At 48.8% G+C, this 24,333-nt stretch overlaps 1 protein-coding gene across 1 annotated transcript in view; it reads left to right on the top strand.

Annotated features, from left to right (window-relative positions):
- Positions 1-24,333, top strand: part of LOC122383098 (RNA pseudouridylate synthase domain-containing protein 2-like) — a 186,621-nt gene that overhangs the window by 122,729 nt on the left and 39,559 nt on the right. The window contains exons 4-6 of the mRNA XM_043369216.1: positions 7,827-7,914; positions 13,045-13,166; positions 21,365-21,465. Coding sequence (XP_043225151.1) covers positions 7,827-7,914; positions 13,045-13,166; positions 21,365-21,465 — 311 coding nt within the window. The remainder of the gene's footprint in view (positions 1-7,826; positions 7,915-13,044; positions 13,167-21,364; positions 21,466-24,333) is intronic.

Raw genomic sequence — 24,333 nt, 5'->3', positions numbered from 1 at the left:
CGACCGCCGCTGCCACCATTGTCGCGGAGGCGCGGAAGGAGAGACGACTGAGCGGGCCGAGACTTGTATTCCAACTGTGGTTCTGATTCTGATTGGGGTTCGCCAGTGCCTGTGCGTTATATGCAAGGTGGTTGCACAATGAAGGACCGGTCCGCCGACCTTCTGGTATATCTAGGTCGTCGGGCGGTGCCGTCACGAAGGGGAAAGTGACGGGTATTTCATTGTAACAAAGCTTGAACGTGTACTCTCTTTATCATGATATGGAAGAAGGGAATCGGTCCCACAGCATATAGGTAGGCACCCACTAGGCACTGCATATCCATGTGCCAGAGTTGGGGTGCTGCTGCACGTGCGCACGTGCAGGGGTCGTTTCCAGATCTCGAGAACGGCTGGACCGATGGCGCTCAAATTTGGTACATGGTTAGGGACCGGTTAGTAGGGTGCCGTGCAAAAGTCAGTTGGGACCTATTTTGCACGTGCGCACGTGCAGGGTGCCGCTTCCAGATCTCGAGAACGGCTTGGCCAATTGTGCTCAAATTTGGCACATCGCTAGAGACCGGTTAGTAGGGTGCCGTGCACAAGTCAGCTGGAGGTACCCCCTCGAAATTTCGCACGTGCAAGGCTCACCCTCTCGCTCGCTCCGTTAGTCGCCCCAAAAGGCGCTATAGGGTAGTGTGGGGTAATTTGAACATATTTTTACGTCTTCTCCGTTGTACCAAATTCCAGTTCAACCCTGGATGAAGAAAAACTGTTTCAGTAGCGCAAGTGTCACTTGCTTTCACCATGCAAGCCTCATTTTTGGACGAGCCGAGCATACCTTGAATAGCATAGCCTCACTTCTCCACCAAGTCACGGTGTGTTCAAATTGCCCCACCGTGGGGTAATTTGAACATACTGCCTTTACCTGTCATAAAAACGATAGTCTCGCCAGCACCGATGTTGTTTGACCCATAAACAAATAGGCAGAACAATTCTAAACATACCTTCACTTGAAAAATCAACACAACAGCAAAAATAGCAGTTGCAGAGTATCAATATCTGCACGCGTCACACCGGTCAGTTGACAGAATTCGCCCCTCACAGAACGTCTATCATTTTTGTTCGACAAAAACTCTCCCAACCTTACTACATCTTTTAAAGTGGTGCAAATCGAAACCTGGACATTTGGAGTTCTGATTTTGTCCAATGTCCAATTCGGAATTGGTTGGACAAAGGTAGCAGACTGGACAACATTGAACGATGGCTTGCTACACTTCAGCGCTTTTTATAAAGTAATCGTGCATAGAATTGATTGGCGAATGGAAAGCTTGTTAAGCTCTCAATATAATGAACACTTTTGGGCTGGTAAAATTGCATGTTAAGCAATATAAATGACGGTTTTGAGTGTTGATAGCTGCATAATATTCGGACATATTTGGACAAATAGTTGACTTTAACATTTTTGGACGGAAAATCAACGAAAATGCCGGACATTAGAGGGATATTAGACGTAAATTTTCTAAAACTGGCATCACTTATCTGCTACTGCTTTGGTTCGAAAATACTGGCAAAAAAAAACTGGGAGCGTTGTTTTTTCGGAGGTATCCCTGTCTTCATTGAAATTCTCACACTATGTTCAAATTACCCCACGCTAAAAGTTACTTTGCCATTTTAAAAAACAGGGTTCAAAAGCAAATTTCTTGGATTGAAGGCACTGATTAGGTCATTATACAACAAAAGCCGTTGCGTATTAGGCGCTAGCAATGCAAGATTTTGCGCTGCAATGAAGTTGCAATGACGTGTTGTTAGGCGTTTTTCCTTGCGAAATTGATTTTTTACACTGTGCGTCAACATCTTCATTCCCTGAAACTTTAAACCCCGTTCATATGATAGCCCTTTTAGTTACGATAATTTCTCTCATTGGTCTTATTGTCATGCCACTTATGGATTTTCCGTAATTTTGTGTTATTCACACTATGTTCAAATTGCCCCACATGTTCAAATTACCCCACCCTACCCTACTGGTTTGAAGTTCGTAAAGCGAGGTTATTATTTTTGGCTGTTGCTGATCACGAATGTCATGTTTGTTTTGATCACATGTGTCTTCGTACATTTTGGCCAGGTCAGGTCAGGTCAGGTCAACCAGTAGGTGTCCTGCCGGCTATCCATAGGGAGTGTCAAGGGTCAACTACCACTGACGGTGTCGTAACATGTTACGAAGGCACTAAAACTACTTCGTAAATGATCAAATGCATGTTAAATTCGACATCGGCCCGAAAAAAACTACCCTAGAAACATGTAAAACTCCAAAAGTGAGCCGGGGTCACCAAAGGTCAATGACCTGACCTGACCTTCAGGTGACCTTGACAGTTGACACCCACAATACTGCATGGGACCAACATCATTTACATGTTTGGACGTTACAATCACAAAAAGACTGGAAATGCGCGGATAATGTGAGCCGACTACGCCAAATCGCGATTCCGGCCAAGCATGGTCTCGAGAATCAGGTCACAAGTCAAAAACCATTTGAGTCAGGGTCATGAAATCTTTAGAACATGTGTAAAATTGATAAACTCGAGAGGCACTGAAAGTTTCGTCGCGATCGGCTGCTTTTTGCGCGAGTTATGTGCGAGAAGCCGAGGTGGTCCGTTCGCCCGCCTATAAGTGCGAGGGTTAATTTTGGCTTTTGATGCCGAATTCTGTTTTATGTCGCTTATTTCACCTGATAGAATACAGTCGAATTAGATTCGCTTCACTTCACTTCATAAATATTTTGTTGACTACCAGTCCACAAAAGCTCAGAAGTATATGTATTCTTTCATTTCAATCCATTATTTCTGTCAGAGGCATATCAACCTTGACCCGCAACTGACAATGTGTTTTAATTACAAGAAAATACACTTGTAATTCCAAAACATATTGCCAGTTTTGATACCTTTGGCTTGAGGACACGTGACTAGCCAAGTTCAGAATGTTCTAAGTAAAACTAAGTATCATAAAGCGAAAAAATGATGCTGCTAAAATCAAGCCATTTTGATAGCGCTGTGTTGGACATGATTGCGTTTTCATGAATGTGAGGTCTGCTGCCAAACTACTATCATTTTTCTAATGGTTTCTTTCAGGATGTGTTCTCTCATCCTTTTTTTTAAACACTGGCATTTTATCAACTCACCTCTGAGCTTCTTTAGCCGAGAAATTTTGAAAAATCCAAAATCATATCAACTCACCCCCTGGGGGGTGGTGAGTTGATATGAACTTTGGCGTTTTAAAAAGGGGCTTAATATATACATTTTTTATTCATTTTTGCTGATTGCCTCCCCAAGGCATGTGCCATGAAACTGGCACAAAAAGAATTCCGTAAATGAATGTGGCTTTTAAAGAAATCTAGAATAACCTCAAAATCCATATCAACTCACCCCGGTTTACGGTAGTAAAGATGTGTCATTTTGCATACATCCAGTGTTTTGAAGTCATTGAAGGATAGATCATTGATCAATCGACCTTAAAATTGGATAAATATTATTATTAGAAACATGCTTATCCAGTTGTATGCTGCTGAGTGATCTATTGCGTTCTCTACTATGTAGCTAGTAGATGAAAACTATTCGTAATTGCGTTGCATTTAGTATGTTCTTACACTCTGTGTCGAGCCCAATTTAACCCGCGCCCCGTAGGGGGGGGGGCCGAAACGGCCCCCCCCCTGTCCTTTTCGGTCGATATCTCCTAAACGGCTGGAGATATCGCCACCAAACTTTCAGGACCCCTCCGGGCATCAATTTTACACATTGTGACCAAAAATTTTTCCAGAGGCTATGATAGGTTGGCCACAAATGACGTCAGAGTGACGTCATGTTCTGTCATTTTCGACCGAAAAAAGACCTTCGCGAGAAGACCTGTCAGGACCACAGCTTTGAAGATACAGAAAAATGATCAAGACATAAAAGGTGTAGAATTGACAGGGCTACAAAACTGCTATCTCGAATTTTTGAAATTTTTGAGTTTTGACCCCCAAAAATCAAAAAAGCATTTTTTTGGATATATTCGCCAAAAAATCCAAAAAGTTTTTTGAGTTTCGAAAAAAACCGGAATATATGTGATAGTGCCTACTGTCTTCTATCTACATACCAAATTTCAGATCGATACCTCGTTTTTTGGCCAAGTTATAGCGAAAAAACTGTTCAAAAATGATGACGTCAAATTTTCAAACTCAATTTTTGGCAATTCTAGAACTCGTAGAGCAAAACGAAGACCACCAATAGACTCCCCGAGACGAGCTGCATCGAATCGATACCCATTTTATGCAAAAATATCAACTTTGAAATTTGACCTAATTTGACCTGACCTTGACCTGACCTTCACCAAAACGTGACCTAGGCTGGCCCCAAAGGCTGCCTAACCCACATAATCGCATTTGTCATGTAAAATGGACCATAAAACATGTATCACACGACACATTCATATTGTGACCCCCGGTGACCTGACCTCGCTGTGACCTGACCTGGTATCAGTGACCTCAGATAGCAAAGTATGTGTTTGACGAACAATGTACCATCGATGGTTTTCAATAAATTACCAATTTACTTGCTTTCACAGCACATTTCTTGAATTGCCTGTGAACGGTGAAAATCTGACCTTTGACCTGACCTGTGACGTCATCGGTTTGACCTAGGTCAATGAAATTTGGTCACAAGGTAGTTCCCGGGTGGGGCTATCGAACGCCGTTTGAATTTTGAAAATCGGCCGGTAACTTTCCGAGATCTTAGGGGGGGGGGGCCGAAACGGCCCCCCCCTACGGGTGGTAGGGTCCGCCGGTAGCCCTACGGGGCGCGGGCTAACTCTCTTTGGTAAGCATTCTAGCTCAAGCGACAAACCACAACGTCGTGTTAACTGTTAAGTGTCATTTTCAGCACGACAATGTGGCGAAATGATTCCATCATGGCTTGTTTGCGCGAGTCATGTTCCTCGCCACGGCTTCGAACATTTGCAACATGAAATTATGCACCAATGTGGCCATTACAGGTCTAATGCACTAATGCATGCTTGGGGTGATGGATTGCTAATTTTGCTTCCTGAATTGATTCCAATTTATAAGCGCTCCTACTTTATCGTCTATGCGCTCCTTTTGCGCGCAGTCTTTGTGTCCGACTTTCATTTATCGACACCGCCTGTCCCATTACAGCAATCATTGATTTGCGATAATTTGATCCTGACTTGACCTTTTGCGGTTAAAGGGAAGCACAAAACCAGGAGAAACACTGCTCGGATTTCCACTTTCGTCCCAATTCACCGAATAATTGCGTTTTACTCTGTCCGAATGTTGTAACTGACGGACATAAAGCGCTTTTAGTGAGCATTGAACTTCATTGAATCGAAGTTCCAGTAAGTGTAAATTGCGAAGCCAGTGTAACATGTGATAAAAATGGACGCTTACCAAGGTTCTTCGACAAGTTGGATAGTCATTTTTGTGTCGTTTTTTTTTCCTGTTTTTTTTTTGGGGGGGGGGGGTGGGTGGGGGATATTTTTAGTTCATAACCATTCATTATTCATTCTGTTACGTCTAAAATAAACGTTCGCATTTTGTCGATTAACCCTCGCCCGTATAGGGGGGGGGGGGTCGAACGGACCCCCTAGGGTTTTCGCGAATAACTCGCGTAAAAAGCGGCCGATCGCGACGAAACTTTCAGTACCCTCGCTTTTATCAATTTTACACCTACCCTGAAATTTTCATGACCCTGACCTTAATGACCTTTGACCTGTGACCTACTTTTCGAGACCATGTTTGGCCGGAATCGCGATTCGGCGTATGTTGGCTCGCATTAGCCGCGCGTTTGCAGTCTTCTCGTGGTTTTAAGCGTCCAAACATGGGATATGATGCTGCTCCCATGCATTAGGGTGGGTGTCAAGGTCACCGGAAAGGTCAGGTCAGGTCATTGACCTTTGATGACCTCGGTTCACTTTTTCGAGTTTTACATGTTGTCAGGTCAGTTTTTTAGCTGGATTCGAATTTAGCAACCATATGAACATTTACGAAGTAGTTTTGGCACCTTCGTAACATGTTACGAAGCTGTCAGGGGCGGTTGCCACCTACTACGAATACCCTTACTGGTTGACCTGACCTGACCTGACCTGACCTGGCCGAAATGCATAAAGGCATCATCTGTAATCAAAACTAACATGATATTCGTGATCAGCACCCAGAAAAACCCCACAGCAGTCACGCTTTACGACTTTCTAACAGGTCCCGATTTTCCCCGACTTTTGGGTCATTGACCTGACCTGGAAGGTCAACCGATGACCTAGGACCTTAAAATTGGGTATCATCGGCTTCCTCTCCTGACGGGCAACACGCTCATTTTTTTCCGCGAAGCTCTAGCTCGATCAGGGGCGAAACGGCAAGGGGGGTCCAACGGACCCCCCCTTATACGTTCGCGGCTGGAAAAACACCAATACGGGCGAGGGTTAAGATGTGTTTTCTGCTATTCACTGATGGGGTACTTTGAACCAAGACCATTTCGTTACCGCCGACACGTTTTGTTGTAGGGCGATAGACCACTTGTCTGCCTTATTAGTTCAGCTATCGATTATTCAGCGCATCGTTAAGCCGGGGGATAGCTGAAGCCGAGGCCTCGCTCTGTTATGTATGGATACCAGCCGGCCTATTCAGTCATCATCAGTCGGGAGAATTAATGTTCAAATTATGCATGAGGTGCTGGTGAATAAATTAGCTCGCGTGTCACAATAATGCGCGACTGACATTTTCAATAGCTCCTCTGGTGAGCGGGGCAGACCGAGACGACTGCACTGGGACCACCGATACCCGCACCGACCATGTCAGCTGCGCTAATACAATTGGTCGGGAACTGGATCATTACAGTTGGTCCTCCGAGCACTGGTACGGTACAGTTGGTCTTCACTGGAGGCTGGCCAGTCACAGCTAATCCTCAGGGATATAGTATGAGCATGTATGAGTGCCACCATCTTGAGAAACAGATATGTTTTTGTATTGGGCGTGCACTCAACTGTCCTTCGCTATCCGAGCTGCTCAATCAACCCGCGAAGATGGATACTCGCATGTTGTTCCGTCCACGCAATTTGTATTCATTTGAACACGTGGATGATATTCGTCATTTTGCGTGTGCTGCTTGGCGTGCGATCTTGGTCCCCCTGCGCGCGGGCCCGCGGCGGATGATGAACTGGGAACGGTCCAGACTGAATATCTGTCCCCTGACATCCATGGAATAATGCATCTTCCTAAAATGGCTCCCGGCGGCCGAGAACACACGCCATTCGTCATCACACTGCTCGTTATAATGCTGTGCCTGGGCTGTTATATCTGCAGCACATACATGTAGAAGACGGTAAATTTCAGGCGCACTTTACGAGTGAAGCTTTTGGAGCCTTCCTTTGGCATTGCACTGACTTTTGTGTTGATGGTTATGACTTATGAGGGCTTTGCCGTGCGGTGGAAAAGCGCGCACATGCAGCGATTGCTGAGCCATGGGTTGATATTTTCCAGTAGGTGTGGGCCCACAACTGACAAATGATTTCGTCCAATTTTGCCATTAGCGATATCGTTCATCTTTCTAGATATCTTTTCTTTAGGCATCTATTTCATAGATTCACCTCTAGCCTTCAAAAGATCTCGATTTATCAGCTCAACATGTCATCGATGGTGATTAGTACCAAACATGTTTCAGTGTGCATTGTGAAGTTGAGTTCCAGCTCCAGTTTCCCTGAACTTGTCTCACTGCAATACACGGTACCCATGTCGACATCGTGATGTGGGTCTCACATGGCGTCTCGACTGAGGCTTATCGCTGACCTTTGGCGCCCTTTGTTTGCAGGCCAAACTCGAGACGAAGGCCCTGAAAGCCAAACGTCCCGGGTTCACCGATGAACGCTACACGGAGACGTCGTACTGGTTTGAGAACGGTGGGTCCGTGCGCCCGCTGCGCTCTTCAGGCGGCTCTAGCGCCTCCGGTACCGACCATTGCTAACCGTGCGTGCTAATCTCTTGAAGCATGGATTACGCCAGAACTCTCAAGGCAGGCGCACACACTCACATATTCACGTAAAAGAAAATCATTCATAAATACAAGCGAGTCACGGAAACGGAGACAATGCCATGATGTTCGAACTGACAACTACATAGTTATAACCGTCAGAGTAAACGGTAAAACGTGCCAATATTAAGCTCCGCTCGTGGTGCTACACTGGCAGCGCCCCGGCTCTGTTTGGAGGGCGTGGGCTCCGATAGTGGTGCTCGGAGACCGGACAACCATCTCCGAAGGTGTAACCGCCGGCTTCGATCGGCCGTTCCGATAATATACGACCGTTTGGGGCGGTGTGCCCCGGCCGGCGGATGTGCACCTTACTACGGGAGCGTAGTGGCCCGGCGAGACGGCGGAACAAAGAAAGCCACGGTCGTGGCTCGTCGCAGTGTCCTGTTAGACGGACCGGGTTGTTTGTCGAACCTGGATTTACAAAACAGCGCTTCATCACATAGGTACTATGCACTGGCCCATTGACAGCGTCATGAACACTAAATGGTCCCGACGTTCCCTAAGACCACTCATAGCCGTTCCTTGACCTCTGGAAGCTAGTCATAGCGTCACTTGACCCAAGACAGGTCGGTGTGGCTTGACCTCTGTGTGAGCCAGGTCAGTGACCGATGACCTCTCTCCGAGACAGGTCAGTATACTGTGACCTCTCTGTGACCTAGGCGTTCCTTGACCTCTCTATTAGCCGTGTTTGTATGTCCTTTTACCTCTGTGACCAATGCCAGTGACCGGTGACATCTGTGACCCAGCCCTGTGGCCGGTGACCTCTGTTAGCCAGCTCTGTTTTCCGTCACCTCTCTGACCCAGGTCGGTGACCGGTGACCCCTGTGAGCCAGCTCTGCCTCCCGTGACTGGGGTCACTGCCGCCGCCGCCCGGCGCCGGATTACGGACCGGCGCGGCCTTTGATGTCGGCTGGCTATGTGCCGTGTCGCCTGCTCAGTATTCATGCGCGCCGCCTCATAATCCGTCACCATTGGCTGCCGGCCGGCGGAATGGCTCCCGAGCCCCATCCAGTATCCCCTGCCCCCCGTCCATACGGCCCAAACGGCCCCGCCTGAACTCCATTCGCGTACCGGGTATATTCGAGACGAAAGGTGTATATTGCCTTCCCAAACTAACGATATGAAAGGCAAACGTTAAATATTTCCCAGCTGTTTTATCTGCGGGAGTTAAGCTTACACCTTGAATATTGCAGCTCTTTTCCTCACATTTGTATTGCCAAATGCATTTAGCTAAGTCAAGGTAAATAAATTAAACATTGTTTTGCAATCCCAGTGCCTTGAGGTGTCTGACTGAATAATCCTAGCATATCATTGTTGAGACGCCTCTCTTTAATTAGTCAATTCTTAAATGATCGAGCACATTCATCTTCGACGAGCTATTGCTGCCTAGTGACTACTGAGAGGGTAGGCAAAAACTTCTCTGAAAACACGGCGACTTGAGTCGTCCAAACTTTAGAGGTGCCTCAGCAATGGAAATACTTTCGATGCATTGGTGGATGTATGTTAACGGCACTAATGCCAGTGCCACCTGATTTGAGAGCTTGTGCAGGTGACATTTATTTTTGACATTTATGTCAAAAATAAGTTTATGACATTTTTAAATAGATTTAAAAATGTCATAAATTTATGACATTTATTCGTTTCACTGTCGTTTACATAGTGCCGTTTGAAATGCTGCTTTCAAACTCGCTTGACAGTAGGTAACTGATGTTCATTGTTCAGCTGAGCGCTATCGTCTTTCTCTGTGGGACACGGACACCAGTTCATATTCAAATCTGTGTGAGAAATGCCTCGGAGGAATGCTCCATATTTTTCTCACCCGACATCACCCTCAATTGAATCTCATCACTGTCCGACCCGACCCCACGTGATCCGTCTAGACGGTGCCATCCTCTCAGTTCAGCGAAGTCGGACGTTAGGAGTTATCCAGCAGAGAAGATGGGCCGCTCGACAAAGCCCGGCGTATTACCTAGGTGATATTAGGGCGGCATGCTCATCTCGGGGCGGACGGCGCCGAGCGCTCCTTCTCATTCAGTTCAGCCGGTTAGCCGCTTCCAACTAGCGAAATCGGCTCAGGGAAGTTGACTGGGGTGCTGTTATAACTTTACAAAAGCCAAAAAGGCTGGAGCATGGTGCAGTTCTGTTTTAGCGAGCATAAAGCTAGGAAATGTACGTACATCAAGTGATGCCTGAGTTGGGCCGCATGATTTGGGTCATTTCATTGCAGGATGAAATGTGTCATTCAGGATAGGGATGACTGGAGCATCATTTCAAATTTCCTGGTGCAAATTTTTGGGAGGGTAGACAAGGCTATCTTTCTGGAGCTCATAGCCTCTGTTACTTATTGCAGCAGTAAGTAAGCAGTAACAGGGAGGGGTACTGACCTTGATCAGGAACGGACGCTCGGGAGCCGCCATATCCGCGGTCTCAATTAGCAGTAGTGCTTTCATTTGGTACAGTCCACGTACTGCGCCTGTGATGACGCCATCATTTTGTCGTCATCTGGCCATCGCCACCACATCTCACCAGTAGCTGCACAGTGCACACCATCATTTTTCGATGGAGTTCCTCACACTGTCCCTTAGTTTGTTCTCAGCCTATATGTTCTGCTTCTCTGTGACTGTCAGGGGTGAGGTGCAGGACTTTGCGCATTCAGCAACTTTGCGGAGTGCGGGGCTTCCCTAATTTGCGTCGGCCACACCTAATCTAACTTTAGGAAGGCTAGTAATTAGTTTTGCAAATAAAGCGATGAACTGCCAACTTTAAGGCCATTGCATTATCTCAGACGGTTTTACTGCATCTGCAAGGTCGCAACGGGGGCATTCCACGTCAAATCGAACAAAAATCGGCTGTTTTGCACCTTACCATCAGCGATTTCATTATAAATTTGTGAGCGAGTTCCTGTGTCGCCGCGAACAATACATTGATGTTTTTTGCACATTCTGACCACAGGTCGCCTACCTAAATATAGGGCATCGAATTTTTACAAAATGTTGCATCTTTATATTTTTGAACGACCATAACTTTGGTTGTACTTGTTTGATTTGAATGAAATAAACCTTACTGTTTAGGTAATTTCTTAAGCATTTGTTTAGAATTGCACCTACTTAAATATATGACCTTGAAATTTGCTTAACTCTGTTCTTAAGCACAAAAATTGAAATAGCAAAAAACACGTCACCTTCGATTTGGCTAATTTTCATATATTTTATTGCCTACCATATTCTTAACAACCTGTGAAAAAATCAGAGTGGGCCATTCATAAGTTCTGAAGAAAATGGCATATATGCAAACGTATGTTAGCACGCGCAGTGGAGGGGGAAGAGTGAATTTCGCCCCACCCCTCCTGTTTTTCGCCAATATCTCATAGTATTAATGCGAAATTAATTATAGCTACCTGTCCAAAATTGAATTGCACATCTCATCGTGCAAGCAAGAAGAAAATCGGTTCACAACTGGTCTAGTAATAGCGGTGTAAAGTGAACATCCTGTCGCTGCGGCGACGCGGCGACTCGGCAGCCGGCGCCGACCGCTAGCCGCCGCCTGAATTGTAGACTGTGCCGGGACGAAACGGAACCGTTCCGTCTTTACATCGCGCTCCTTACCGCTGATTCGGTTCGATTCGCGTCAAATTTTGTGAGAAGACTAAGAAATATACAGGCAATCTTATGGTTTAAGAATTTTGAAAATCGGTTGGTAAACAATTGAAATATGAACGTGTAAACACAAAATTGTGATTGCTGCGTTTCCCGCGTCAGCCGATCCCGCCTCAGCCGGCGACATGATACTCTTAGCAGGTCTCTAACTGCCATATTTATTATTGGATTAACTAGAAATTCCCCATACATACTCAAAAATGTATATTCTTTCGTATAGTGAAGATAAAAAGACGTGAAGATATCGTTGCGTGATAATGTTTTCGTTGAATTTTTGGCTTCATGATGCATTTCCATACGGCTCAAAATTCACCGCAAAATACCGTTTGCCTGAGACACTTTTACTATGGAACTTGAATGCTTGACTACGATGACTATGTATTTCCATTCTCGCAGAGTTTGGGATATCACTAATCAGCAATCATTCATTTCAGAAAGTGTACACAAGCAAGCATGTCTTGACTGTCTTTCAAGGTCACGCGCGGTTGCGTGATGTTGATGCATGAAAACGGCGTTTGCCGCGAGAGTTATGAATGGCCCACTCCAATTTTTTCACAGATGGTTAGGAACATTGTGACGGACATAATATGTAAAAATTACCCGAATCGAAGGCGACGTGTTTTTTGCTATTTAAATTTTTCTGTTTTAATTCAAGGTCAAATGCATTTCAAGGTCACTTCAATTTAATTTTATAATTAAAAATCAAAGCCTTATCAATTGCCTACAAGACCCTGTTAATATCATTTTGATGCCAGAAAAGGAACCAGAGTTATAGACATTTAAAAAAATTGATGTGTGGCATTTTTGGCTATATTCGATGACCTATATCTCAGCGATACTTTATCAAATTTCGAAACTATTATACGTAACTCAGTTTTGAACCATGCCCAGTCTGCCTACAAATTTTCAGAAAAATCGAAGGTGATGACGGATTTCGGTGTTTGATTTGACGTGGAATGCCCCAACGCTGCAGCATTGGTTACTTGCGCACCGATGAAATGCCGATATATAAATGGTACGATTTTCTAAATAACAGTACACAATTCATGGCTAAGTGAAGTTGACGTAGATATGTTGATGCACCCATGCTCGTTTCTGTCCACTGTTTAGTTTCCAGTCAAATGATGGAATATTTTGCAGTTTTCGTGATACGCTACAAACATAGATTGCAGAATGCGTCCCCCACATAGATATGGTATAGCATACCGTAATGACGTAACGACCGACCACATATGACCACGTGTGCCTATAATTATGTTGATTAAGTATGACAACGGACGCAATGACCGCTGTTTGATCGCCGTTCAGTGCTGTGACGGTACGCTGTGCCCCGCTCCCGGCAGGTCTGCGGAAGGTCTACCCGTACTACTTCACCTTCACCACGTTCACCAAGGGCCGCTGGGTGGGGGAGAAGATTCTGGACGTGTTTGCACGCGAGTTCCGCGCCCACCCGGCCGAGGAATACGTGAGTACTCGGTGTGGCCATTGATTTATTGGGACAGGTGCAATGGAGCGGGCTGTGTGTCACGGCGCCAATTCCGGTGACACATTCTGCTGACACACACACATAGGTGACACCGTATCCCGCACAGGGGAGGTGGATGGGCTTTGACCGCCGCGCCGACTGCGTCTGTGGGCCATAAGCCGAAGGAAAACTCGTATTGTGAAAGTTAACTATGAAAGTCAACTAATACAATACCACTGGATTGATCTGCAGAAGGCATGGGCCGCAGTCCTGATGTTCTTGCGTCAGCTTTCATTTTTGCTCTTTGCCGGATTAATGTATCTTACTTGCTGAAAAAAGGCCGTTGTAGAAAAGTAACAAAGGTAATGTTTTCAACCTCCAACTGTTCTCCCCTCCCCTTCCTACTTTTTGGATATGTCGCTAGTTGGTCCTCCTCTTTCTCCTCTCCTTTCTTCTTTCCTCTCTCATCTCCTCTCCCCTCTCCCACTCCCCTCCCCTTTCCCCTCTCCTCCCTCCCCTCTCCACTTTCCACCCCACCCCGCTCGGCCGGTATTCCAGTGAGCGCCGCCGGCGGCGGTCGGTATCGGCCGGCCGTTATCAGCCCGTGGGCCGGTCCCCGCGGCACTGAAACGCGCCGTAGCCCGACGGCAGTCGATTCGCCGTGGCCGAGGCCTATTTCAGCCCGCCTGCTCTGTCGGACCAGCTCGCTGCTGTTGAGCACCGCGGGGTCCCAGGGCCTGCAGGCACTCAACCGTTCAGCACCCCGTGGTTCAGCAGTCGGCGTGTGGCTGGCCAGCTGACCGGATCTGGGAGGGTGGTGGGCGTGGCGGATGGTGATATTATGAACATCGAAGTATCATGTCAAAGATGGCTGTGGTTTTCATCCGATGCATCCATTGAATGTAACGCATTAGTAAACATGCGTGACATTCAATGTCTTCGGCTTATAAGAACTACCTTGATTAATTTCTCATCGAATTGCTTATGTCTATGTTAGGAGATTTGGTAGGATTTTTTCATTAGATTGTGACAACCGGAGTCATTTCATGCCGCGGGTGTTGGTACTGGGAAGTTTCCACTGTTCCTCATTGTCAAAGAGTTTCTATTCTCGCCCAGTTACAGAGTTTCGTTTGATGGTGAACTACCACAAACTTTCATTCCGTAATTACATTCGTAGAAATGAGATTCCCGGGATACTCACTCTGATTGCATTATGTCGGCTGGTATGCACCAAAGTTCATACAGTTAGTGCAGCTGCTGTCCGAGCCTGCTGCTATTTTATGCGGGCGCACGCAGGGGCGCCCCGGCGGCCGCTCATCTGACTGGCGCTCCTGCTCATAAAGCTCTCACGAAACTCGTACGTGACCGGGTGCCGTGATCGTGACTGCGCCGCCGCGCTGGTGGCCCTGGGGACAGGAGCGCTGCCCGCCGGCCATAACCGAACGCCGGCGCGGCGCTCCGCGGCACCGTGAGCGCCGCAAGCCAGGGAGATTTGGGAAACCGTGCTCTACGTGCGGTGTGCATGGAACTGGCAATTTACACACCATAGCAGCATTCAGTGAATTGCAGCAGGAATCTGACCATTGGCTGACGTGTGGACGACTTGCTATAGGACACACTTGTTTTGTTGGATCCGAAATTCTCTACATAGTATAGTATAGTATATCTACACTGTATAGTCTCCCGGCCGTTTCTGAATGATGAGCCTTTATGACGTCATCGCTCCGGTTAAAACCGGGTTTATCTGGACCACCGCCTTCTCTGGTGGCTGTATTCTGAGGCCGACGGCACCCGGTCAGGCAGAGTGCGGGGACACCGGCGCCACTCTCCCAGCCTGTACGGCCGCGCGGAAAGGGCGGGGGCGTCTGACCCCGGAGACAGGGTCGGTCGTCGACGCTGGTCGGTCCGCGGCGGCCGGCATAAATCAGGATTCGTCGTAAAACGGGGGCCGAGTGTGCCGCGCAGAGTACCTGACCTCAAACGGAAGCCCGGCGACCTTACGACCGTTCGCAGAGACGGCCGTACTTCCGCAGAGACTGCCGCACTTCCGCACACCGCACAGTCGTAGGTAGTTGCGCAGAGATGGCCGTACTTCCTTATAGATTGAAGTATCAGGCATGTCCTTCCGCAGAGCTCTGGCCAGACTCCCCTGATGACTCCCGCACACTGCACTCTAGGTGCAATCCTTGGCTGGGCTACCCGGTACCCCAGGTGAGGCCAAAAACCAGCTAACTTACAACCCGATCCTGATGGGGTTTTATCACTCTTTTAGTGTGATATTTCAACTCCATCCATTCTCTAAGAGAACCCATGCCTTTACATTTGATAAACCCTTTAGCTCCATCCACTTTCAATAAATTTAGGAGATGCTGTCCATCATTTATACTTCTATGGTTTTTGACAGTCTATAATCGGGCTTTATTGCGACATATTTTGACATCTTTGGTATTGGTCTCTTGTATTCTAACTTAAGTGTTGTTTATGCGAATTGGATCTATCGGCAAAATGCATTTGGAACATTACGATTGGACGACCGTTTCGCCGCTCCGTGTGTAGTGTGTAACCCACATCCTCATTCGAGAAGCGAGTCTGGAGTCTAGAGTCTGGACCGAGACTGAGTTTCACCACCAGTGCTGTTTCACGAACCACAAACAACTTGTCGAGCTCAGCTCATTACCGACAGTCCTAACGAGACACTCGAGCGGCCGGGTGCGCCCTGGTGCTGACGGGAGGGAGCCGGGCCGACTGCCGAGCCCCCGTGGTCCCGCAGCCCCCGGCCGGAGCGCAGAGCTGAGTGCGAGCTACCAAAGACGTCTGTTTACCAACCAACGTCACAGGCCAATGAGAGGCGACGTGCCTGAGCCCTGCAGGGATTAGCGCAGCTCTGCTTAGAGTGCGATACGTGAAGTGCCTGTTGAGGCACTTGTTCCAGTTCCAATTTGAAATGTTTTCATTCTCTCCAATATAAGTGGCTGAGACTTAATACAGATTTTTGCTTTAGCAGACCGTTTCTTTGATAGGAGTGATGCTGCACACGGACCTGGATAATCAAATGACATCTCAATACGGGCTAATGGGCCCTGGTCATGAGTTCTGGTCATGAAAACCGATGCCATGTTGCCAATTACCCTAATTATTTTCGGCTCTCCTTATTTCTCTTCAATTACGTTATTTTCCTGGTGATATTCCAGATGATTGTCGTATCTCATGCAAGGACCCGTGCCGTCATGCTGTTCACTATCATATTACCATGTTGTCTCTGCAGTCCCCTCCTCCCCCCTCCCCCCAGCACTCCAATCTCATGGGTGTGGCTGTGTCCTGAGAGCACCACCCATTAGCGGCGTGGCGTTGACCTCTGTGTCGGCCGGTCACACTATCTGTGCGGCCGTCTCATCCGACTTCTGATACCCTGACCGCCCGCTGCCCGTCGCCGCTGCTGAGTGGATAGGCTGTGTCGCGATGCGGTCGCTGGTCTGTCCCAGAGAGAGCGCGGCCGTGTCAGGGTCACTGACCCGACATGTGTCATCAGTCGGACGCACCGCCAACGTCAACCGGGCATCACTCGGCCGTACGTGTCTCTTAGGTCAACTCCAGTGCCGGCTAGCGTGTTGGGAGAAGGAGCGGGCCGTTTGAGGATCTGCCTGAGAAAGTGTGCACTGTGGAGTTTCTTTAATTCAGGCTTGGTGCAGCAATGGGCTACGCTCGTTAATTAGTTAATTGGTGGAGCAGTTGGACCGTTATTCGAGACTGGTTCTCTCAACCGGTGGGGCTATTTGCTTGTCCTGCCTCAACTATGGGAGAGATAGGTAGTGAGTGTCCTACCTCAGGTCGTGCCCAGTTTGGGGCAGAGGTCTCAGGCGTTATTAGAGCGAGCTGAAAGGTTTCCGCTAGCGATTCATTTGTTCCTGTTAAATTCACGGCGCCGAGCGGTGGCCTTTTCATCCTCGTCCCTCCTTCTTTTGAGTGGGTGTTTTTGCAGCTGTGCACGTACTCGAGTTTAAGAGCTTTTAGCAGCGGTTATTTGAAATGGGCTCTTCAAGTTGAACTGAAAACAAGGCAGTAAACGTGAGATTCTTTGGTCGACAAGCATCGATCGATTAAAACTCCTAGCATTCAGTGCTGGTACGCTCAAACCGTCGCATCGTACATACTTTAGCTCATGCTTATCTTTTTCAGACTTTTTACTCATTAGGAACAGTTATCTTACCATAGCCGAATTGCACAATGTGCACGTCATTGCTATGTTGACTGGACTACGGGTGCCCTCAATTTGTTTTTGTACTGATAATCAACCGATCGTCATCGCAAGGCCCATTGCTCAGTGCCAGCGGGGCTTTTGTAATCTCGTTTCTTTCGAAAAGCTGATCTTTTGTCGCGGACGCCGTTTTCGCTCAGATAACGACATTACCTCCCATGTGCCGGTTTCCGCTCAGTTTGAGTACCTAGCTAACTGTCTTCGTTCAGACACAGCATGCGGTTTTAAAGCGGTCCGTAAGTACGCCCCCTGGCGATTCTCCCCTAACCCAATTAGGGCCGTTGGGTTCCCGCTCTGCCGGCGCTGAGGGCGGCCTTTTTCGCCGGTTGGTCGGCGGTAACGAGGCGCTGCCCTGTGGTCGGTGTCGTCCCGGGGCAGGCTCCGGCGGTCGGTCAGACGCGGCAATCGACTATTCTCGCCAGCATCCCGCTCCAATTACCGTACCGAATGGAACGGCTGATGGCATCAACGCACGGCGGACAGAGGCCAGTGCCGCCGCCGCCGCCGCAGCGATTACCGCCGCTGACCGCGGGGCGCGCTGAACAGGGGAGGAACAGTGACTCCCAGGGATTTAGGAGGTCTTCATTTATTGCTGACATTTTGTGGTTTACTTTCATCAAGGTATGCTACTACTATCGTTTCATCAAAATATCAATACATGCAGCCATTTCTCCTAGTTTCGGTTTTACGTTTAGGGGTATTTCATACAATGCACCAGCCACCAATAATAAGTTTCACGATCCCTGTCTTTATTGAAACCTAGGAAACTCAAATTGAGAGAGCGGAAGAGATCGTTGAAATTGTGGCTTGTATAAGGAGAGCCTCTCCTTGGCCCGGGGTCCGTAGTGATCGGGTGTACTGCGTCTCTGATGACGTCAGCAGGCTGGTGACGTCACTGGCGGCTTACCGGCACAGTGTGTAATGGCGAACGGCAGGCACATGCCGTATTCAGTGCACTGGAACACGACACACAGGCATTCCGCCAATGGCGAGCGGAGTGTTACAGGCCGCCCTAACAAAGTGAACTGACAACATTATTTCCACGGCAAGGTCATAAACTCTGAGGAATGTGCCTTCGTGACAGGTTTAATTTAAGATCAGTGAAGCAAATCTGAACTGAAAGGGGCATGTAATTGAATCGAAATCAGACAGTGGATCGGTGGCATCACGCCGGTCTATAGCTCTCCACCCATGCTGGTCTAAATACGAAGAAGGAGTTTCCTAGGCTGTAGACGGGTCACAAATTCCTCAAATGTCACTGAGTTTTGGCGCTCTCCGCTGCAGCGTATCGGTAACCACTCCACCCTGACAAACTGCTGGCTCTGTTGGGCGGGACCGGTCCACGCCGGCGGCCTAAACTGGCTTTTCGGCCGCCCAATAAGGTTTAGTGTGGTCGTGTGACGGGGGAAGGGCGGGGAGCGGGGCCAATATGAGGTGCGCCCGCCCGGTGCGCGCTAATGAACTCGGCGGTCAACACGGGCCGCAGAGATTAGGTTTGGTTTGTCTCAGTGGACAGGTGAGAGTCAACTGGGCAGCGATAGCGACCCCCTCCCCTCCCGGGCCGGTGGGGGTGACGGTGTGCTCAGTGATGGCCGGGGAGTGGTGGGGAGGTTAGTTACTGGGGTCCGGTGCGCTGCAGTCGAGCCAATCTAGCGGAAATGAAAACACTGTGAGGTGCAAACATGGACCAGTCATTTTGGAGACTTGTTTCGTGGCTTATTTCGCGGGTACCGGTGTCCAGAATTGTGCCTTTGCTGTTGGCTCTCTGTGCTGTAATATTTCGTAGTTAATTTTGTTCCTCGGTCTTCGATTCGTGAATGTTTGCATCCACGCACTCATTCATATTTCCTAGTATCAAGTTTAGTTATTTGTACCACGCCTTGAAAATTATGCACAAATAATTAGTTAATTAGTCACATAGTGCGGGATAGGCTCAGTTAACTTCGATGCGCTATCGGAGAGCCTATTAGGTAAGCAAATGATTGCCGACTGGGCGCTGAAAACACTCATCTGCCGGACGGCCGTGACGATGCATATTCACAATTCCCCGCCATCCGCCCCGCCCGCCCGTCCGCATACCCCCGGGGCTGTCGACTTTGACAGGGGAGCTGCGCGCGCGGCCAATTCAGCTAATTTGGTTAGCGGCCCGGCTGTGGCCGAATTTGATTTGTGTCACCGACAGTGAGAGAGGCGTGCCGCTGCGGGCCTTATTAGCCCGCCGAGAACGCAGACTACCGCGACGATAAATCGGGCCGAGCCGAAATGGTGAACTGTGGCTATTAGCTGCCGAATTGTGAAATACGGGCGGTCACCGTCATAGACGGATGGTCGGTGCTCCTCATTTGTTCGGTAACTACTCGCAGACGAGGCGTAATTTGATTTGCATCTCATATGAAGGTACTAGCTGTGACTGAAAATGGTCTTATTCACCCAGAAATGTTCGGAGGAAGAGGCGTCTCATCGAGTTATCGCTATCTGTTGGCTTTGCGATCCGTGCAAGAGCCTCGGCGCTTAGACTGGTAACGGTTAGGGGCGGTGCGATTGCGAGACTGTATAGCTGCTGGGGGGGGGGGGGGAGCAAAGCTCTCGAAGTAGCCCTTCAAACAGCTCAGTGACAAGTTCAGACTTCACAAAATGTTGAAGTTGTGTTTATTTCATTCAATCATTTTCATCAATGTCTGACGAGGCACATGCGAATATTTTCTTCATGCTACTGTAAAATGTATTCCGTGTTTTTCGTTGTGTTCTTTTTCTAATGTTCGGTTCACGACCCTCTTAAAAAACTGAGTAGATAAACTGCTATGGTACTTTCGCATTGCTCGATACGCTTTAGGAGTTCGACAATAAAGAGTGTAAACAATATAATTGAAGACATGTTTTGAATCTCTCAGCTGCGCTCGAAATATGCTGGGAGCATTAAATCGCCGAGTGCTGTTCGCCTATCAGCGACGAAAACAGCTCCAGAAAGGCCTCTTTCTTCGGATTTTGCAGCATTGCGCCGTGGGACTTTCTGAGATAATGAGCGTTTCTCCGGTGTCTGCGGGCTTAATTCAAGTCCATCAATTTATATTTCCTTTGCCTTTGGCGATATCGGTTCCTTTGAGAGTCGATTGGTGCAGCGAGCGGCCTTAAAGCGCCAATCACTCGCCATTGGAGATTGCCTCTCCCGAGGGAAGCAGGCATTTGCTGCTTTAATGACTGCCGAGGTGGAGACGGTGATTGAAAAGCAGTTCGGGGAAGAGAACCTTCGGTCGTGAACCGTTGGCACTAGCGCCCAAAGAGCTCGCATTAAAGCGTTTTAAGGAAATGATGGAGATAAAACACAATGGGTGGGCGAAAACGAAATAAATGAAAAGTCAGCAGAGGACTGAAGCGATTTGATGTGAAACACTTGCGTTAGAGTAGTTACTTTCTTTAGGTCTCTATTTGCAGTTGTCCAAACCAATCGGTGATGGGAACTCCTCGCCAAACATTCACCATCAGTAAAGGAGAGCAAAATACTTTCAACGGAGCTGGCAAAGATATCGCTCACATCACCTGTACTATTTGTGAGCTCCGCTGAGTCCACAATCCACATTCACAGTCCACAGGCGACCTCGACTGACGACCACGACGACCCGCCGTCCATGACTGCGACCACCGCAGCTCCCCGATCACAAACCGCCGCGGCTCCCTATCCACTAGCCGCTGCCCGTTCCGATCACTAACCGCTGCCCGTTCCGATCAGTAGCCGCTGCCCACGGTCAGAAACCGCTGCCCCCGGTAGGTAGCCGCTACCCCCGGTCGGTAACAGTTCCCCGTCCCGACCAGTAGCCGCGGCTCCCCGATCACTAACCGCTGCCCGTCCCGATCACTAGCCGCTGCCCGTCCCGATCAGTAGCCGCTGCCCGTCCCTGTCTGCAGCCGCAGCCCCCGATCGGTAACGGCTCCCGGTCCATTCCAGGAGCGCTGTATCCGCGCCGGCACGCTGACCGTCAACTATCAGAAGGTGGACGTGGATCACCGGCTGCGGCACAACGACCTGCTGGCCAACGTGGTGCACCGGTGAGTGGTGTGGCCGGGTCAACAGAACTCCCCTCCTCCCCCGGCCCCCAGAGAGACCGCCGGCGGCACCACCGGGCACTGGAGACGACCGCTGAGCTGGCTGGGCGGGGGCACAGCGCGGCGCCGGGTGAAATCTTCCGCTGTATTAAACGCAGCTTTTGGGTCTCTTCCTTGTGTGGCATTGTGATAATCAAAGAATGCTTTCATAATAAGTTCTGGTGATAAAGCTTGTACCTTTTTTAAGTAAAGCTCGAGATTTTCTAGCATAAAGCTAGTATCTATCTTCAAGCAAAGCTCGATATTTTCTAGCATACCTACCTAATCTCATCAAGACGAACACGTGTTATCTTGTGACGAATGCGCTGACGATGGCCAGCCTCTGGGGCTGTACCCGGTGCCAGAGCACCTCGGGCTGCTTTCCGTGCCGGCTATACGGCCCACGTGTCTCGCTGTCTGCGGGCTCCTCTCTGCACCCCGTCTCCGCTTCTGCACCACGGCCTCAGCGGCGCCAGTCTCTGCACCACGGCCCAGCGGCGCCAGCCCCCCGTTGCACCACGGCCCAGCGGCGCCAGCTCCCCCTCTGCACCACGGCCCAGCGGCGCCAGTCCCTCTGCACCACGGCGCCGCCGGTGCCGACAGCTCGGTCCGGTGTACCTGTCCGCGGGCAGTGACGGGAGCATGGCCCGCCGGCTGACGGCTGGCGGCTGATAGGCTGACGGCTGACGGCTGACCCGTGTCCAGTCGGCGCCGGCCGCTGGCCCGCGGACGAGCCGTCGACAGCTCCCCTGTCCCCGTCCCCCTGCCCCGGTCACGGTACAATGCCCCCGGACAGCTCTGCTGTGTAGCTCCAACTCTCAGAAGTTCACCGACCTCAAAGTCGCGCAGTTGCGGTTCTACCGCCGGTTGGACAAAGGTGATACAAAGATCTGTATTATGCAAGGAGACAACGATCTGTTATCGCTGATCAGTGGCCGTGATTGTTTGGTCAGCACCACTAAGGTGTCAATCACGGGTCTCCTATGGTATTCTTGCTTGAAACAGCTCACGTTCTTTAGCACCCTTGTCACTAATTCGCCAGTAAATCAATTTTGTTTCTTCGTGGTTCTTGGTTTAGGACGTCCTTACTGATTCTGTCATGTGTCGGCGTTTGTTAGTCAGACTTTGGTCTCACCAAAGCCGCGCCTGTTCGATTACAGCCCCAGTTTCATCATGCCGTCAATATCAGCTGCGTGCCCGAGCTCTCTCAAATGGCAGCACGCTCAGTTTTGTGCGGCTGTTATCCATTCCGGACTCGGCGCCCTCTCGTGCGGACGTTACAGCGGAAATGTCGCCATTTGTGGTGTCCGTCTGCTGTGCCGTTTGCGGTCGTCGAGCAGTGTTTTTATTGCGCCTGGACGCCCGTCTCCTGATGATAATGGATAGCACACCCGTCGACACTTGTCCAATTAACGGCTGAAACGCTCGGCGGTATAGCGATGGCCCCACAGCGCTGCAGCTTTCTGTGATTCAAGGTCACAAGGGTCTAGAGATATAAAGGGTCAACTGTAGAGAGAAATATCAAATTTTGTTCAGATAATGATAGTTATGCAGTACAAGTGTAAAGACCATCATCAAATTAAATAAAAAGAAACGTTTTTTCACTCAAAAATGGAAGTTGATAGGTACAATAAGTATCTTTCAGTTTTTAGTACCGCCTTATGGTATGCTTCCTGCTATTTGACAAATAATTGCATTTCTTGGCGGCTCATGACATTGTTATATGCTTTTTGTCCGGCGTGTTGAATGGTTGGCTTATGAGTACGATTTACGAACCTTTAGGCGGGGACTAAGTAAAGCTTGCTTCGCGGGATCACGGATCCACCACTCGACCGCTTTCAATGTCGTTAATCTAAGCTGTGCGACCTTGGTGGTCGTTAGACGGCTCCCTGCATCAATGCGCTGGAAGACAAGGCTGTCAAAAAGTTCAGTGAAAGAATGTAGAAAGCCCTTTCACTTTTATTATCGATAGATATTCATTGCTACTTTGACACCCCCTTGCCTCTGAGGTATGACTAACCGCAATCAAATATTTATCGGTCGATTCAGGTCTCGAAGATTTGGCATTTTATTACTATGAAAGGTCAATTGGCAATCCACTTTTACTATGCCCAGAGCGATATAGTTAGTTTCATTTTATGCCAATGATCTCTTTGTTACCGGGTAAGCTAGAAATTTCACAGAAACCTCTAAATCTCATCACCACATGACGCGCAGCTTCTGACGGTAATCTATTGTAACAGCAATGTGGCCTGACGGAAAACTTGTCACATTTGCATATCAGCCGCTTGCAACTCATGGCAGCCATCAGGCCAGCCTGGCGCGGACAGCCAATTTCAGCTCCATTCTGATCCATTATGAACAGCGCCACTGGGAAAATATGACGCTGTAATACTGCCCCCAGTCAGTTTGTTCACTCGTAAATCCCGGATACATTGTTGAGGTTTTCAATGGCAGACGCTGTTGTATAAAAGGTCTTGTTTATTGCGTCCCAATTAGTTACACATTCGAAGTCATTGAATCCAACGTTAAATGAAAAATTACCTCGGGCGTGATTGAATCCGTTACCTGGGGCAAAATTGTTTCGGGGTTATAATTTAGGCAAGGACGGACTGAGAAATAAGGTCGCTGCAGGTTTTCCGCACACACATATTTCGGAGCGTTTGTGATAGTGCCGCCGCTGAGCGGATTTTTAGCGCACTGAACCGCTGCTGCCGAGCGCAGGCCCAATTGTCGGTGACCTTTGGGACCACTGCGTCTGTGGAGCGCGGTGTGTGCTGCCCACTCGGCGGACAATTTGATCTGTCCTGATTGGAGCACAGGCACTACTCT

The sequence above is a fragment of the Amphibalanus amphitrite genome, unplaced genomic scaffold (assembly GCF_019059575.1).
Source record: "Amphibalanus amphitrite isolate SeventyFive unplaced genomic scaffold, NRLGWU_Aamphi_draft 000155F_arrow, whole genome shotgun sequence".
NCBI lineage: Eukaryota > Metazoa > Arthropoda > Thecostraca > Balanomorpha > Balanidae > Amphibalanus > Amphibalanus amphitrite.
Note: the sequence above shows the minus strand (reverse complement) of the source record. Positions and strands in the feature narration are given on the sequence as shown.